The sequence below is a fragment of the Electrona antarctica genome (genome assembly GCF_951216825.1).
Source record: "Electrona antarctica genome assembly, chromosome: 6".
Taxonomy (NCBI): Eukaryota; Metazoa; Chordata; class Actinopteri; order Myctophiformes; family Myctophidae; genus Electrona; species Electrona antarctica.
Window position 1 is genome coordinate 58,884,991 of NC_136811.1, and position 15,670 is coordinate 58,900,660.

The 15,670-nt window shown below is 42.8% G+C and overlaps 2 protein-coding genes and 1 long non-coding RNA gene across 3 annotated transcripts; 1 reads left to right on the forward strand and 2 right to left on the reverse strand.

Annotated features, from left to right (window-relative positions):
• Positions 1-270: 270 nt before the first annotated feature.
• On the reverse strand, positions 271-8,650 carry LOC306925205 (cell division cycle protein 27 homolog; the record flags this gene model as incomplete). The annotated part of the gene is made up of 6 exons (XM_079503896.1): positions 271-344; positions 2,303-2,455; positions 2,989-3,161; positions 4,014-4,023; positions 4,322-4,439; positions 8,622-8,650. 6 exons carry the CDS (start codon positions 8,648-8,650, stop codon positions 324-326), a joined length of 504 nt encoding a protein of 167 aa, XP_079360022.1. The 3' UTR covers positions 271-323.
• A 1,051-nt stretch (positions 8,651-9,701) lies between these two features.
• LOC306924781 (uncharacterized protein) lies at positions 9,702-12,575 on the forward strand. The gene is made up of 6 exons (XM_079503419.1): positions 9,702-9,816; positions 9,908-10,094; positions 10,183-10,425; positions 11,375-11,546; positions 11,828-11,976; positions 12,100-12,575. The coding sequence occupies exons 1-6, from the start codon at positions 9,721-9,723 to the stop codon at positions 12,333-12,335; spliced, it is 1,083 nt and encodes a 360-aa protein (XP_079359545.1). The 5' UTR covers positions 9,702-9,720; the 3' UTR covers positions 12,336-12,575.
• Positions 12,576-12,710: 135 nt separating this feature from the next.
• Positions 12,711-15,184, reverse strand: LOC306924902. Its single transcript, XR_013790226.1, has 4 exons — positions 15,054-15,184; positions 14,483-14,552; positions 14,251-14,405; positions 12,711-13,240 (listed from the first exon to the last, which is right to left on the reverse strand). It is a non-coding gene; the product is annotated as an uncharacterized lncRNA (long non-coding RNA).
• Between the last annotated feature and the right edge of the window lie 486 nt (positions 15,185-15,670).

Genomic DNA, 15,670 nt, shown 5'->3' on the forward strand with positions numbered 1-15,670 from the left:
TATCTCTACTAATGGTACCAACATCAATACAGCATGAACTAAAACATGGCATTGATGCACCTGGGACGTATGCTCAGTGATGTGTCCCAAGGTCATCAGGGTTTCTGGTCTCCCAACATCGTACCCCTCACTCAGGTGACCCAGCCGAGGTGATCAACTTACGTCCCAGTAGCTACCCTCGATCAGGAAAGACAGGGTCACACAGTCCGCTGCTCCCAAACTACTCTGCCAGGACTGGGAGGTCTAGCCTGTGGAAGGACTAGGCTCTGTGGGTTGTCTCCTGTCCAGGCCCCTCCTACGTCTCACCAGGTCCACTCCTGCTCTCACCAGGTGCAGTGCAGGACCTGTGAGTTGGAATTGTGGACATCTTATCCAACGTTAACAAAATATTGTTTAGTTTTGGGTCATCAAATGTTGGTCCGTAGCTCAAATTCTGAATAAATAAATAAATAATGGACCTTGATGTGAAAAGGGTGGAAAACCACTGGTCTAAGACAGTGGATGGCTGAGTTCACACAACATTAACGTAGTTTTAGGGTCATTCTTAGTAATTATTCTAAGACAGTATATGACATGGAATAAAGCTAAATAAAATCTGAAAATGCAAAGATGATATTTTAGGCCGAATGAAATTAAATGATGAAATGATTACTATATTTACCCAGGGTATCTGGGCTAAGCTCAAGAACTTGTTTCCAGCCAGGCCCTGCTCATAGAACACATTTCATCGTAGTGGTTCAATGCCTTGTTCAAGGGCACTTCAGCGGTGGTAATTTTAACGTGTCGGACCGCTGATTCGAACTGGCGACCTTCCGGTATCAAGACCGCTCCGCTATCCGTTCGGCCACCGCTGCCACGAACAGCTTAAATAGCGGGGAACGCGGGTTACGCAGTAGAACTGTTAACTGAGACCATTCGTGTTTGTGGAAGATGCTTCTAAACTTGTATTCTATTGCTAGTTTGATCACTTCAAATACTCTTTCGAATTACCGAAAATAGCAGATCTACAGCAGATCTACAAGCTCACAACACGTTGCACTGCAACGTGTTGTGAGCTTGTAGATCTGCTATTAACCAGAATGTAGTTTTCGGGTCATTCTTTGAGGGCCAGAAGGCCATCAAATAAAACAAAAAATAATGAATTTAACTTAACCCATTTTAGACTGAGGCCGATTCTAAAAACGCCTTCTAAAAACTGACCTAAGTTTTCTGGACAAACTTCAAATATTTATAAAGCAGCATAACCTTTTTTTGTAATTTTTGAATACTGTACATACTGTACAGAACCCCAAAAGGGGTTCCTGTCCAGAATGGGTTAAAGATGATTTAATTTGAATATAGTGCAAGCTATAAGTTTGGTGTAAATATCGCTTATTTCACAAAATGGCAAAATTAGTATTACCAACATATTTGTAATTTTGTACAATGTAAAACTGGTCTGGATATTTGTCACATTCAGCTCGTTTGTGAAACAAGCTTGTATACATGTGGAAAACCCTTATTTGTATTGTAATAAGATTAGAGAGACCCACTAAGAGAAACCTGTGTGTGGAACGAGCTTCTTATTTATTTCTTGCCTTGATCTACGTCCTCTCTACTCTTCTCCCTTCTCTAAAACACCCTGGACAACGCTCCACACGTCCCAGACTCTTCTCCCTTCTCTAAAATACCCTGGACAACGCTCCACACGTCCCAGACTCTTCTCCCTTCTCTAAAACACCCTGGACAACGCTCCACACATCCTAGACTCTTCTCTCTTCTCTAAAACACCCTGGACAACGCTCCACACATCCTAGACTCTTCTCACTTCTCTAAAACACCCTGGACAACGCTCCACAAGTCCTAGACTCTTCTCACTTCTCTAAAACACCCTGGACAACGCTCCACACGTCCCAGACTCTTCTCCATTCATTCTCTAAAACACCCTGGACAACGCTCCACACGTCCCAGACTCTTCTCCATTCATTCTCTAAAACACCCTGGACAACGCTCCACACGTCCCAGACTCTTCTCACTTCTCTAAAACACCCTGGACAACGCTCCACACGTCCCAGACTCTTTTCCATTCTCTAAAACACCCTGGACAACGCTCCACACGTCCTAGACTCTTCTCCATTCTCTAAAACACCCTGGACAACGCTCCACAAGTCCTAGACTCTTCTCCCTTCTCTAAAACACCCTGGACAACGCTCCACACGTCCTAGACTCTTCTCACTTCTCTAAAACACCCTGGACAACGCTCCACACGTCCTAGACTCTTCTCCCTTCTCTAAAACGCCCTGCTATGTCTGTAGTTTCTCACCTCAGGACAGTTCTTGTCGATGTCGGTCAGGTCTTTGGACAGCGTGGACAGAGCTATGACTTTCTGCAGATGCCAGAGAGTCGTGGAACAAATCTCCATTCCTTCGACTCTGTACGGCTCGATTCGACGCACCTCACTGAACAGCCTCTCTGCCTGAAAGAAAATACAATATATAATTGCCGTGAAGTTGCTTGATTAAGTATTTAATATTCATTTGATCTATTAAAGCCAAATGCCATTCAACTTCAAACTCCATGTTGAAAACACACGTCTCTGCTTCTGGTGACTGATATTGTCCTTCCAATGAATGATAGGACGTGTCTGTGTGTGTGTGTGTGTGCGTGCGTGCGTGCGTGCGTGCGTGCGTGCGTGCGTGCGTGCGTGCGTGCGTGCGTGCGTGCATTGTCTACACTCCTAACACTGAAAGGCAACAGCCCGGCTTTTAATGGTCTTAAATCCCTTTATGTTAGAGCGTTTTTTAGTTATAATACAACATCAACATTACAGAGACTTTAGTTGTCACTGTACAATACTTTAAAACAGTTGTCATTTTGCATACATAGCTAAAATGTCCGATATTCGCAGCGCTCTCGTTCAAAACAATGTTATTTCAACTCCAGGCTGTCCCCAGGCTGTCCCTAATCAGCTCTCCATGAAGAGCGCAGCGTGCATGCGTGCGTGCGTACCTGTAAGTATTCAGCCAGCTCATAGTGTGCTGTAGCGATGTGACTCAACACCCAGCCTGTGTTGTAGTGGTGAGACAGCAGAGAGGAGAGAACGCTGACCACTTCTCTGCTGTTGTACAAACACAGAGCCAGGTAGCCTTTACCCAGATCCCTTAGTACGCTGAGTAGACCATCTGTAAAACACATAATATATACATATATATACATCAACCTAGTTGATGTACGAACACAATGCTGTACGAACACAATGCTAGGTAGTAGTGGTGCGCGGCCGGCCCGTTGCCTTGTCCCGTAGGTCGTCCCGTGGGGCGGGCAGACGGGTCAAGATTTTCAGCGCAATTATTGCACAGTGCCTGCCCCCCCCCCCCCCCCCCCCCCTTTCCCCCAAAAAGGAGGAAAAAAATCATTCCGGTCTCCTGGTCTCCTAGTCCTACTCCTCCTGCTGAAATCATCAGCTTGTGGTGTTGCTAAAATAAAAAAATCACATGGTTAAGGGGCTAAACGCAGCTCTGTAAAAATGAGTCTCTAGGAGCGATTTAAAACGGGACACAGACTCGGCAAGCCTGATCTCCAGGGGCAGGGCGTTCCAGAGTGACGGTGCCCGGATTGTGAATGCCCGGTCGCCTACAGTTTTTTTGCAGCCTGATTTTATGGTAAGAAGGGCCGTTCCGGATGATCTCAGTACGCGAGCTGGCGTCGAGTAGGTCAGATAAGTATGATGGAGCAAGGTCGGACCTAGCCTTGAACAAGAGTATTTTAAAATCAATTCTATATGAGACAGGCAGACAATGTAGGGTGGCCAGAATAGGGGTAATGTGGTCGAATTTTCTGGAGCCTGTTAGGAGGCGAGCTGCAGCATTCTGAATTAGTTGTAACCGGTTGATGGATTTTCTTGAGAGGCAGGTGTATAGGGAATTACAGTAGTCGACACGAGAGTAAATTAATGCGTGGATAACCTTTAAGAGGTCGGGGCGGGAAAGAAAGGGTTTAATTTTGGCTATGTTTGAAGGTGGTGATCTACTGACAGTAGATCATCTGGAATACACACATACGGTATGTATATATACTGTACACATTAATATGTGGGCCGAGTTGTGGATCGAGGGGTCCCAGCAACACACAGCTGACACCTGTCATTATTTATTAATATATTTTAAAACAGCAATAGTCACTCTAGAAGCTCACCTGCATACTCGACACCAAACATGGCACACTAATGTGTAAAACTAGTATGGACAGTTGACAGCAGTGCTAAATTTGTAAATTACCCTATTGGCCTGAATATAAGACTAATTATCATTATCATCATCATCTACATGGCCTTCTCTCTTACCTGGCGCAGCTGGAAGACTCCACCTGTGCTGAGATCCTTCCCAGGATGCATTTCAACGTCCGAGTACTCCCCCTGTTCGTTCAGCTCCTGAATGGACACCCACATCTCCATTCTCCACCTGCAACACACCACAGACAAGTGTGTTGAAGATGACCTAACTTCCTGCTGTTCCTCAGTGAACTAACTGTGAGTGTGTGTGTGACAGTGTGTCCGTATACAGCAGGGGTGGGCAATTATTTTTCCCAAGGGGCCAAATGAGAAACAGAACATTTTTGGAGGACCGGGCCAAAAGGCTGAACTTAAAAATATCAATTTTATTTCTATATAAAAAGCAGTAAATGGCATTGTTTTGCAAAGCAATGGTAAACAAAATGTGAAACAGTTGACTCAAATTATAGGCAGTGACTATTTTACATCATGATGTACAATAAGAGCGCCCCTCACTTCACATGGGTGTGATTTTTTTACTTTCTACTTGCAGGCTTGAGACGTTTCCTTTCCCAGTTGAAAACTGTTTTTGTTTAAGTTACAAGTCATGTAAATACTAGCATTTTATTTTAACAACGAGAACATTAGAGATAGCTCTCTTAGTTGTTCTTCCATACGGAGGACCCTGGAGGTGCCACTTTCACAACCTACATGGCACGCTGCTTACTATCAGCGTGAGATGAGTGAGACAACCATTAAACAACGACGTTCTCAAAACACAATAACAAGCCAACCAGTGATGATATTGTTGAGACTTGGCAGCCTGGCAGGCATTGATGTGTGCACGTTCTGCCAGATTTACTTTGTGGTTCAAAGGTGTCGACTCGTGTGCCGAAAACAGATGATCCACAAGCTCACGGCACATCGCCCAAGCGTTCTGAACTTAAGAAGCATGCCACATTCGGGGCGCAACACCGCCTTACGATGCAGAATCTTAACACACCTTTTAAGTTAACTTTATTGGCGAGGCGGGTTAGAGCGGGTTAAATAAAGCAATAAAGCATAATGGGATTTAACTTGTCCTCCTGCGAGGAAGTTTGGTAATCATGCGCCTACCGTGTTGTGGAGCTGCATGCTCAGCTGGGCTACATTCACCGACGTTGTCACCAATACATCCAAAAAGCCGACATTTTCGCATATGAGGGGGGTGAAGGAAGGAAGACAGGTTCTCAATCACACGCAATTCACATGCACAGTTGACGTGCAGATTGCGTGCACTGTGAGAATACATGGGCTTCAAAATAAAAGCAATGCGGTTTTAGTCCACCCATAAGGTAATGAAAGTATGTTTTATTTTCTAATGATCAAGTAATCTTCCGCGGGCCGGCCAGAGTCAGCGGCCCGCGGGCCGTACAATTCCCAGGTCTGGTATACAGTGTAAAATGTAGGGGAGTAAAGTAGCCAAGTACATTTACTCAAGTACTGTACTTAACCCATTCTGGGCGGGAACCCCTTTTGGTGTTATAAGCATTATGTTACACTTTAGCTATTGAAAAATAGCAGATCTACAAGCTCATAGCGCGGCACCGAGTTCCGCGCTATGAGCTTGTACATCTGCTATTTTTGAGAAATCATGAAAATGCGGCGCAATTCTTTGAATGTATATTCTTTCAGAGCAAACGTTTTTAACTCAAATCTTTGCTTCTGAGGGGTTCCTGGAACAACACATTTTCAGATGGGGGTCGGTGGCCAATATTACATATATTTTTGGGGGTCCTTGACATGAAAATGTTTGAGAACGACTGACATAAAAACATGGGTTTTTCAGAAAACTGTCAGAATTTAGAAGACATTTTTTTAATTTCGACGTCAGGCCAAAATGGGTTAAAGTGGCTGTAAAGCAAACTAAGCTATTTTCTTATAGACATATTAAACATGTAAAACGGTCATCTATGAAACCCTGGAAAATAAATTGGAACTTTATTTTACGGCACTGTGGAATAAGACCACTTTGCGTTTTCTGATCATATCTGCGGGGGGGTCGAGATTAAAATATCACCGCGTGACGTATCACGGTGAAATTTAAATATTTAATGAGCCCAATGAGTCCGCCCCCTACCTGGCTAGCTAGCTACTAGCCTCAGCCTGCTGTGCTGTGTTGTTGTCCCCACTCCCCTCCAGCGTCCACTACCACTGTCCACTAGTCCCGTACTTTTTCTTTCCAGTTGTTGACTTGTTGTTTGATCGGTTTAGCTTTTGCTCGTTGTCGTTATCATGGCTCCTTGGCGCAAATGCGTTTTACCTGCCTGCCAGGCTCGCCAAGGGGGTTCCATTTGTTTGTTCGCGTTCCCCAAAAACGAGGAAATGAGACAGAGGTGGATGGAGTTTGTGAAGCGCCATGGCGGGAGAGATTTGCAATTCACCACCTCCACTGCCTACCTCTGCAGCCAACATTTCACCACCGATAGTTTCTCAAACTGGCAACGGAGACAGCTCGGTTTTACAGACAACCCACTGATGTTGGTGAGCTTTGCCGAGCCGACCATATATATCGCCGCTGGGGCCGGACTCTCTCCATCTCCTCTCCCCCCACCTGTATCACTATCTGCCGTCGTCAACAGGCCTGTTGCTTCCCATGTAAGTTTCCAGCAGTACTTGTTATTATAATTATACTTTTTTATTTATGTACATCGATAACTACAACGTGTGTAGTAGTTCTATTTTCTGCTAAACGACAAAACGGTAAATGTTACGTTGCGTTTGTAGTGTGTATTGTTTCATCCACTGTAACACAGTGCAAACAACCATGATTTGACCATCGACCAAATACAGAATGTATTGCACCGTACCGAAAAGTGATGGTAGTAGCCTAGTCTGGTTGCAATGTGTTTCCTGGATATGAGTAATTTGGAAATCTCGCGCTCTGCTCTTTGGTAAAGTTATGCCTGTGTTGCGTTGTCCACTGAAATAATTTGCCAAAGTCTCCAAAACATTCGTTCTGGTGATGACAGAACACAATAGAACATGTGCAATGCATCTTCACTGACTGACTGTCACAAAACACCATGTGCATTTCATGTATTGTAGGTAAGGGTTTACCTACAATACATGTGTACAGGGGGCATAAGGGGCGGTCTCAAGACTGATGCTACAGTTATGTAGGCCATTACAAGTGGAAATTCACATTATTCTATTTTGTACATACAGATTTACGAGGGTGTTATTGATCAGGACATAGCCTGCACTATTGTTTTCATGGGCTATGTCTGAACAAGTAATTTCTATGGCCAGAAATTAAAACTTATCTTGTCTGTTCACAAAGCAGGCACTTCCATCCACAAGAGAGACACAGAGTCAGTGTGACAAAGTCACTACCCGAGAGATTGGGGTTCAGACTGACCGCTCTGTGGGGAGAAGAACAGTTGCAACGCAACTTGCCAGAAGAACCCTCATTAGCAGCAAGAGTGAAGGTTGGTCAAGTTATTACGGTAGTTTCTTTGTAATTGTCTTACAGATTCTATTGATGAACAACACTCCTGTCACTTATTGAATAAAATATAACGGAACCTATTCATTAGTCATTGGACACAGACAGTACATTATGCTGCATACTGATGTTACTGCTGTCACAATATCCTATAATCTATTATTCTGTCATTGGACACAGGCTTGGTAATTTCACTAAACTAAATATTATGTCAGACTCAGTTGATTACCACTTCTTATTGGCTTAGAGACAGTAATTATTCATTGTAGGGTTACAATATATTATACATGGCATGCCATGCCATCCTGCATCATATCGGTTTATCTATCGATCTAGCTATTCCATTCCTTGACCAACATTGGCTTTGCAACAATAAATTCATTTTTCAGAGTTACTTTTGAGAGACTGAGAGGGGGTGAAGTTGGAGTTATCACAACATAATCTGTATGACCCACAGTTGAAAACTCAACACTGCTGTTTACACAATGTTCTTTTTGGACGATGTGACGCATCCTCAGAAGGTGACTGAGAAACTCAGTCCAGCAATCACTGAGCTAGCTGCTTCATTGCTCTGTGTACATTTTGCGAGCCATCACAGTCCCTCCTCCTTGGTACAGAGAGACACTACTTTTGCGGTGGGTGTATTTGGAGGCATCTAAACTGCATATAACACTCTTATTCTTATATGTTCCAGGTTCTCAAGCTACGGTGGCCACTAAGACTGTTGGTGTGGGCACTCTGTTTCAGTTGCCTCTAGGCACATCTCTGAAGAGGAAAGCTTTAGTGCCAGCTGAGAGCCCAGCAGCAAAGCAACCTCTCTTAGAGCTGCTGTCTTCTCAGGAGTCTGAGGTCCCATCCCTCGGTTCAGAAGAGGACCCCACCTACCATCCCAGCACGTCTAAATTAGATGACATCAGTGAACGGTAAAAAAAGAATTGCTTGTTATATCCATAGCATCCATATTCTGGACTTGCCATAGCTGAACATTTAGCCAAAATGAAAAAGATCTGTAGATCTTCTATTTTCTCTATCTGATGTACAACATAGTACGTATGTATGATAATATATTCCTCATAGTCATCATTTGATTTCATGCAGTTATGCTGACAAGAGAAAGCCATTTCGATAGCAATATGAGAGATTATACAAGAACAAAGAGGTTCCACCCCGCCTCAAGCCAAATTCAGGCTCATCTCAGGAGTGGGACTGGTATGTGTAGAAGGAAGGCACTGGAACAAACTCTGCAAATAATGTGACACTTCGATGTCAATACATCCTGACCTGATGAAGATGTATTGACATAGAAAAGTTGTCACGTTATTTGCCTTCACGCTGTAAATATTAAAGGCTTTATTGCTCCAGTGCCTTTCTTATTCTAGAAAAGTATACACTTTGTAATAAGTATTTGTATTTGTCAACAGAGAGCCAACACAGCCACAGCACACAGTGAAGTACTTGGTGTATGAGGATTGCCTGCTGGACCTTTTCCGTATTTGCCCCACATGCTCTAGTGTCTGCAAGGTGCGCACATTTGTAAAAGGAACTTTTCTTAGTGTGACGCAGACCTGCAGCCATGAGTTTTGTGAATTCAGCCGGAAGTGGAACAGTCAGCCACTGTTGCGCAGCACACCAGCAGGGAATCTGCAGCTATCAGCTGCTGTCTACTTCACGGGCTCTTCTTTCATCCAGACTAACAAGGTTGGTAAGAAATAATGGAGTCTTCTCTTGCAGCTTTGTGTTTTCATTTTTCAGTGCATCCCACGGTGCTACAGAGGGATGTGGTATGAACACTGTTACAGAGGAACTTTCATATTTTTCATTGCAGGTGCTCAATGCAATGAACGTCAGAACGTTCAGCAGGATGTCACACCGGAATCATGTGCACCAGTACATTGAGGCTTCCGTGCTGCATAAATGGCGGCTACACCAGGCAGGCTTGCTGGAGGGTCTAAAACAGAAGCAAAGTGTATCTCTTGGTGGAGACATGCGAGCGGACAGCCCAGGCCACTGTGCAAAGTACGGCTCTTACACCATGATGGACCTCAACACCAACAAGATAGTTGATACCCAGCTGGTACAGGTACATTGATTGTAAAACTAGAAAATGTGCTCAGTATAGCAATAGGCAGTGAGGCAGATCTGATATTCATGTGTGTGTTTATGATACACAGAGCAATGAAGTCAAGAGCAGTGTCCATATGGAGAAAGAAGGGCTGATCAGGAGTCTGAAGTACCTTTCCAAAGCTGGCGTGAAGGTGGATTACCTGGTGACAGACCGACACAACCAGGTCCAAAAATATATGAGGGAGGAAAAACCCACTATTACCCACTATTACGATGTGTGGCATTTATGCAAAGGTAGGATATTATGGAAAATAGTGTTTATTGTTCATTTGTAGCACCGCTACACCATCCAATATTATATATTTTATATATTTTTAAACAGCTTTCACCAAGAAGCTGGTTGCCATGGCAAAGTTGAAAGAATGCGTTAAGGTCAAGCTGTGGAAGCAGAGCGTCAAAAATCACCTCTACTGGTCTGCATCTGGTTCTTCCAGTGGAGAGGAAACGGTGGCAAAGTGGACATCTGTGATCAACCACATCACCAATGTTCATGTCCACGACAATCCACACTTCCCCAAGTGCCTCCATCCCCCCTCCACTGACAAGAACAAGTGGCTGAAGCCTGGTATGCAACCTTTTGTCATTAGAATGCTGTCTGTGTGGAGTTTGCATGTTCTCCCCGTGTCCCCTAGGGTAGGTACCCTCACAAAAAACATGCAGTAATCCTGGTCTCTAAACTGCCTCCCCCTGGCCAGCCGGGGCACCTGATGGAGAGGAACGGAACTGGTTGGAATAACGTGTTCCTTCCACGCGCTACGTCCAACCAGGGAAACTCCCCCCTGTCAGGTGTAAAGGAGCAACTTGGACACTCAGGCATGAAGGAAGCATGAGTTCAAGTCCGTTGCTCTCCCCATGTCCCCCATATATGGGGACTAGGTTGGCGGAGGGTGTGTAGAGCCCAGGATCACATTAGATAATTGACACAGGGGTGAAAAATGGGTTACAAAATCGTGGGATAGAATTAAAAAAAAAAGAATGCTGTTGTAATAATACTCAAGATCAGTGTTGATTTTGGCAGCCAATTTTGATTTTAGTTTAGTCAGTCTTTCGAATAAAATTCCATTTAGCTTTAGTCAACTAAATATAAGATTTTAATCGACAAAATCTACAGTTGATTTAGTAGACTAAAATGTATTTTGGCGGGCTGTCCTCATTTTTCACTTGCTGAAAATAGCCGATCTACAAGCTCACAACGCAGCGCAACACATGAGCTTGTAGATCTGCTATTTTCAGCATGCAACCCAGTGTAAAATCACTTGTGTCATTTACTTATACTGGATCTCTTGTCCACTAGTCCCTTCCTAACATTTCAGTCTAGTTTTTATTTGTCGACGAAATTGTGAATATATTTAGTCTTCGTTTTAGTCATCATAGCTTAGTTTTCATTTAGTTTCTATCTTTGAAAATTGGACAAACATTTTTAGTCATAGCTTTAGTCCACAAAATCAACACTGCGCAAGATGTAATCCACTGACTGAATGGATTTTATAATAGTATACTCTTTCCCCCTTTAGGATCAACGGCCATCCGCAAGCTGGAGACGGCATTGACGAATAAGCGCATTCTGGGAGATGTGAAGAAGCTGAGCCCTCTCTACCAGACATCTGCCTTGGAAAGCTACCATAGTGTAATTCTGAGATTTGCTCCGAAAAATGTCGCCTTTTCGTACTTAGGAATGCTTTGCAGGTACATTTTATATAGTAATCATGTTGTCTATATTGTGTTGCAATACATGTAAATTATAGCATGCATAATATCAGTGTCTTTGAGTATTTAGAAAAGCGTTATAAGTGGTATGTATTATTTATTATTATAGTGCCATTTCATTTGGAAATATTGTGCATCTTCTGCTGCTTATGTGCTGGTTGCCAGTGTGTAAAAAAAGAGGAAAAAAAAGCCAGCCACTTGTAAAATGTTATCTTCTAGCATCTTGGGTTCATGATATCATCCCGTTCTTCTCATTTCAGGCTTTACCTCGCCGCATTGCATTTCAATGAAAATGCTGGACGCCTCCAAGCGGTAACTGCGTCAGGAGTTCCGCAGCACAAAATAACGTTTCCCAAGGCCAAGAAAGGGGACCACGTTGTCAACAGGGTTAAGACCAAATATACTACAGGTTAGTTACATGCAATACCATGGTCATCAGTGAAACTTTCCATTATAAATGCTCTAGTTGCAATTGAGACCATATGAATTACTCAAACTACTGTAAATGCTGTTATGTGCTCATGTATTTTAGAATATGTGACAGAGCTTACAGACCTCCTCTTTGACGAGGTGTTCCCCAACCCTGCACATTTTGTGGCTGAGCTGGAAGAGGTGCCTGTCCCTGGATTCCTGTGCTCACAGTACGAGCATCCAGAGAAGACTGCTGCAGTTGCTGCACATGTGTCCCGTTTCATCCGCCCAGAGCCAACGGAAACAACAGAGCCAACAAAAAAGAAAAGAAAAAAGAAAAAGAAAGCATCTGTGTAAAGCCTCTACCTCTAGGCTTCTGGGTTTGACTTTAGTCGGACACATGCAGCACGATTAATTCAATGTCCACAGCCGTTGCATACTTTTGGATATGTCCATATCTACATTCTTGCAGATGCACTCAAAACATATACAACTGTACACAAACAACACTGAACCACTGACCACACACGGTGTGGTGGCACAAATAATACAAAATAAACAAAGCATTTTGGCTCCAACAATCTGTGTAATTTTATATTTTAGCTATATATATATATATATATATATATATATATATATATATACACACACACACAGCAACATACTGTTTTTTTTCAACAAAAACAAACGTAGGATTTAGAACAGTGGTTCTCAAATAGTACCACCGTATTGTGCCGAATATAAGACGACCACCATTTTTCAAGACTCATTTGTGGAAAAGGAACATTGAATGTCAAATAGTCTAGTCCCGATTTATAATACGACCCCATTTTTATTTATATTCCATTGGAAAAAAACGTCTTATATTCAGGCCAATAGGGTATATCTACAAGCTCACAGCTCGTCACTTCGAGCCACGCTGCAAGCTTGTACATCTCTTTTTGAACATCTGACAGTGTATAAACATTTTTACACTATTCTCTTTTGGGTGTGGCACAAAACATTTCGGATAGGGTATCCGTGGCCAAATATCATTTTGGGGGTCTTTGGCACGAAAAAAACCTGAGAATTTAGAAGAATTTGTAGAATCATTTATTTAGGATTAAATGGAAGGCCTAAATCCAGTGTATTCGCCATCTTCATCAGGGTATTCATCGTGTATCCGATGCACAATGCAGGACGGCAAGATTCTCCGGTTCCCTGATCCCAGGCATCCCCAGCACCATGACACGAAGGATTTGTAGGCCAGGAAGCGAGCACGCCTGTAATGAGAAAATGTATACAATGACTTGTGTGGTGTTTTCTTTCCGTGCCTGAGGGTGGTGCTGTTTTGTATTTTTCAGTTGAGTTACAGCCAGGTGGTGAATGCAATGGAGACTCACTGCATGGCGCCAACTTCAAAATGACACCTGCTAATGCCAGTTCCATGTCTCTTCTTCCTGGTTGTCAAGCACACTGCTGTGCTGCCATTTGATCACCAACCTTAGTCTTCATTTACTGGTCTCAGATGAGTGTATGAGTCTTCTGTCATCTATATACTATACTAGTTGCAGGACCACAATCTGCTTCAATGATTGCGTTGATCAGTTTAGTCCGTGTTGTCAGCCTGCTAAACGGATCAGCCCAAAGTGCCTTATAATAACACCAAATTGGTTTGGAAGAAAAGACTTCAATGTCTTTGAATTGCATATAGTATATACTGGAACGTAACCTACTGTGGTAGCTGTTCACATAAAGTTTACCTAACTTTCTACTACAGGGAAAACATGTACAGATTTTATTTTTACTCTTTGAATGCTCTTGCACTCATTATTCTATCCCTTTGCTTGCTGTGTTTTGTTTGAAAGTTATGCTATCTATATGCTGCTGCATTGTCTGTAAGGAAACCAAACGAATAAGTTTTACTTTTATGTACCTGTACACAAGATGTAACAAAGTACAACCTTGAACCTATTGGTCAGACAAGTACTGTGCACATTTGTACACTCAGGGATAAACACTTGACAATTTTGTCATCTAGATTGGTGTCCAAGAGATAAATATTGAATCAAATGGGTCTGTGGCCTAATGCATATAAAAATGGAGGTTCTTGAAATTACATTATCATTGAATGTACAGCTATTATAATCATCCAGTGACCATAGTTTCTTTTTTATAATGATTATATAACATAATATTGTTCTTGTCCTACATCTTACCCGTTTTTGAAGGGCATGTGTGCCATTTGATAAATGTAATACATTCCAAATATATATTTGATAGTCTAACATACTCAGCTCTCTCCTTCGTCGCCAGTCTGCCATGGTCTGCCTCATAATGTCTGAGGGCATTCTGCAGGGACCAAGGGTTCAGGCAGACAGGTTCTAGTCCTGGATGGAGAGTCATGCACTCCAGGTCCTCTGGAAGCTCGCTAAGCATATTCATAACCTGTTGGAGTATGAGATATTTTAGTACTTTACTGGTTCTGTGGTGGTTCATTGTTGAAGATGTTTTTCTTTACATACCACATGAATAGCTTTGCAGCAGATATTGTGATTCACATCAGTCATTGGTCTGCATTTCCCACAGGTGCACCTGTACGAATCCGATTACAATTCACAGTGACATGTACAATTTACAATGTATGCATTTAGCAGACCCTCATCTCCACTAGAGTGACGCATACCGTACAGTACATAGACAGCAGAGACACACTAGTGCCTCAATAACCTACTATCCCAGGTAAATCAATAACCTAGCATCATGTCAGTATACTATTACAACAAAAAAAATGAAATGAAATCTATCTGTCAACATGCTACCAAAGGCCAGTCCACACCAATGCAACTCCATGATGCAACAACTTGCAACCATTATCTCCAATGGCAGTTGCATTGGTGTGGATTGCCCTTCAGTTGTTAGATTATATATTTTGTCAACCATTGAACTAAATTTGGAGTCATACAGTAAAGTTATCTGAACAGTTCAGAGCATAATATTTTGTTGCAATATTTTCTGCAACAGAACTAAAACATGATGGCTTGCTGCCAGTTTGATTTATAAAATAAAGTAGACTATGGGGGGAAAATAACCCACCATTCTCCTTGAGGTTGAGTTTGAGGTTCCTCTTCATCTGGTTCCTCTGGTTCTGGTGGCTCAAACATGTATGGCTGTACATTACCGATGGAACTATTTGGTGCATACATGTTTCTCTTTTTCAAATGAGACCGGGCGACACGAGAGACGAGACTAGCTTGTTGTCTTCCGCGAATGGGCGTGGCTTAGGCGCGCGCGCGCACACACACACACACACACAGTCACACACGCGTGGCACACTAGCGACCAGCGAGCAACTTCTTTGAAATTAATACAGTCCATGAGGAAAGCTTGTTGACAGAACTTTTGGACAAAACGGGGAGAGATATTTCCCGCGAACTCTACAATGGACACGCCCCTACAGTCCTTGACAGAGAGGCCAGAACATATTGCATTGTATTTCATCCATTTTTAAACATCATTCCTGAAACGTAGCGATTTTTTTCATCATTCAAATTTGGTCTGTTGGTTAATAACACATTACTCTGTGGCGTGACAAACTGGGAATACAAATTGTATCATATTTTTATTTTGCTTTACAGCCACTTTAATAATACAAAAAAAGGCTTAGCCCAAGCGGCCAGTGGCTTTATAGGTATAGGTTGCTCCGTTGCTCA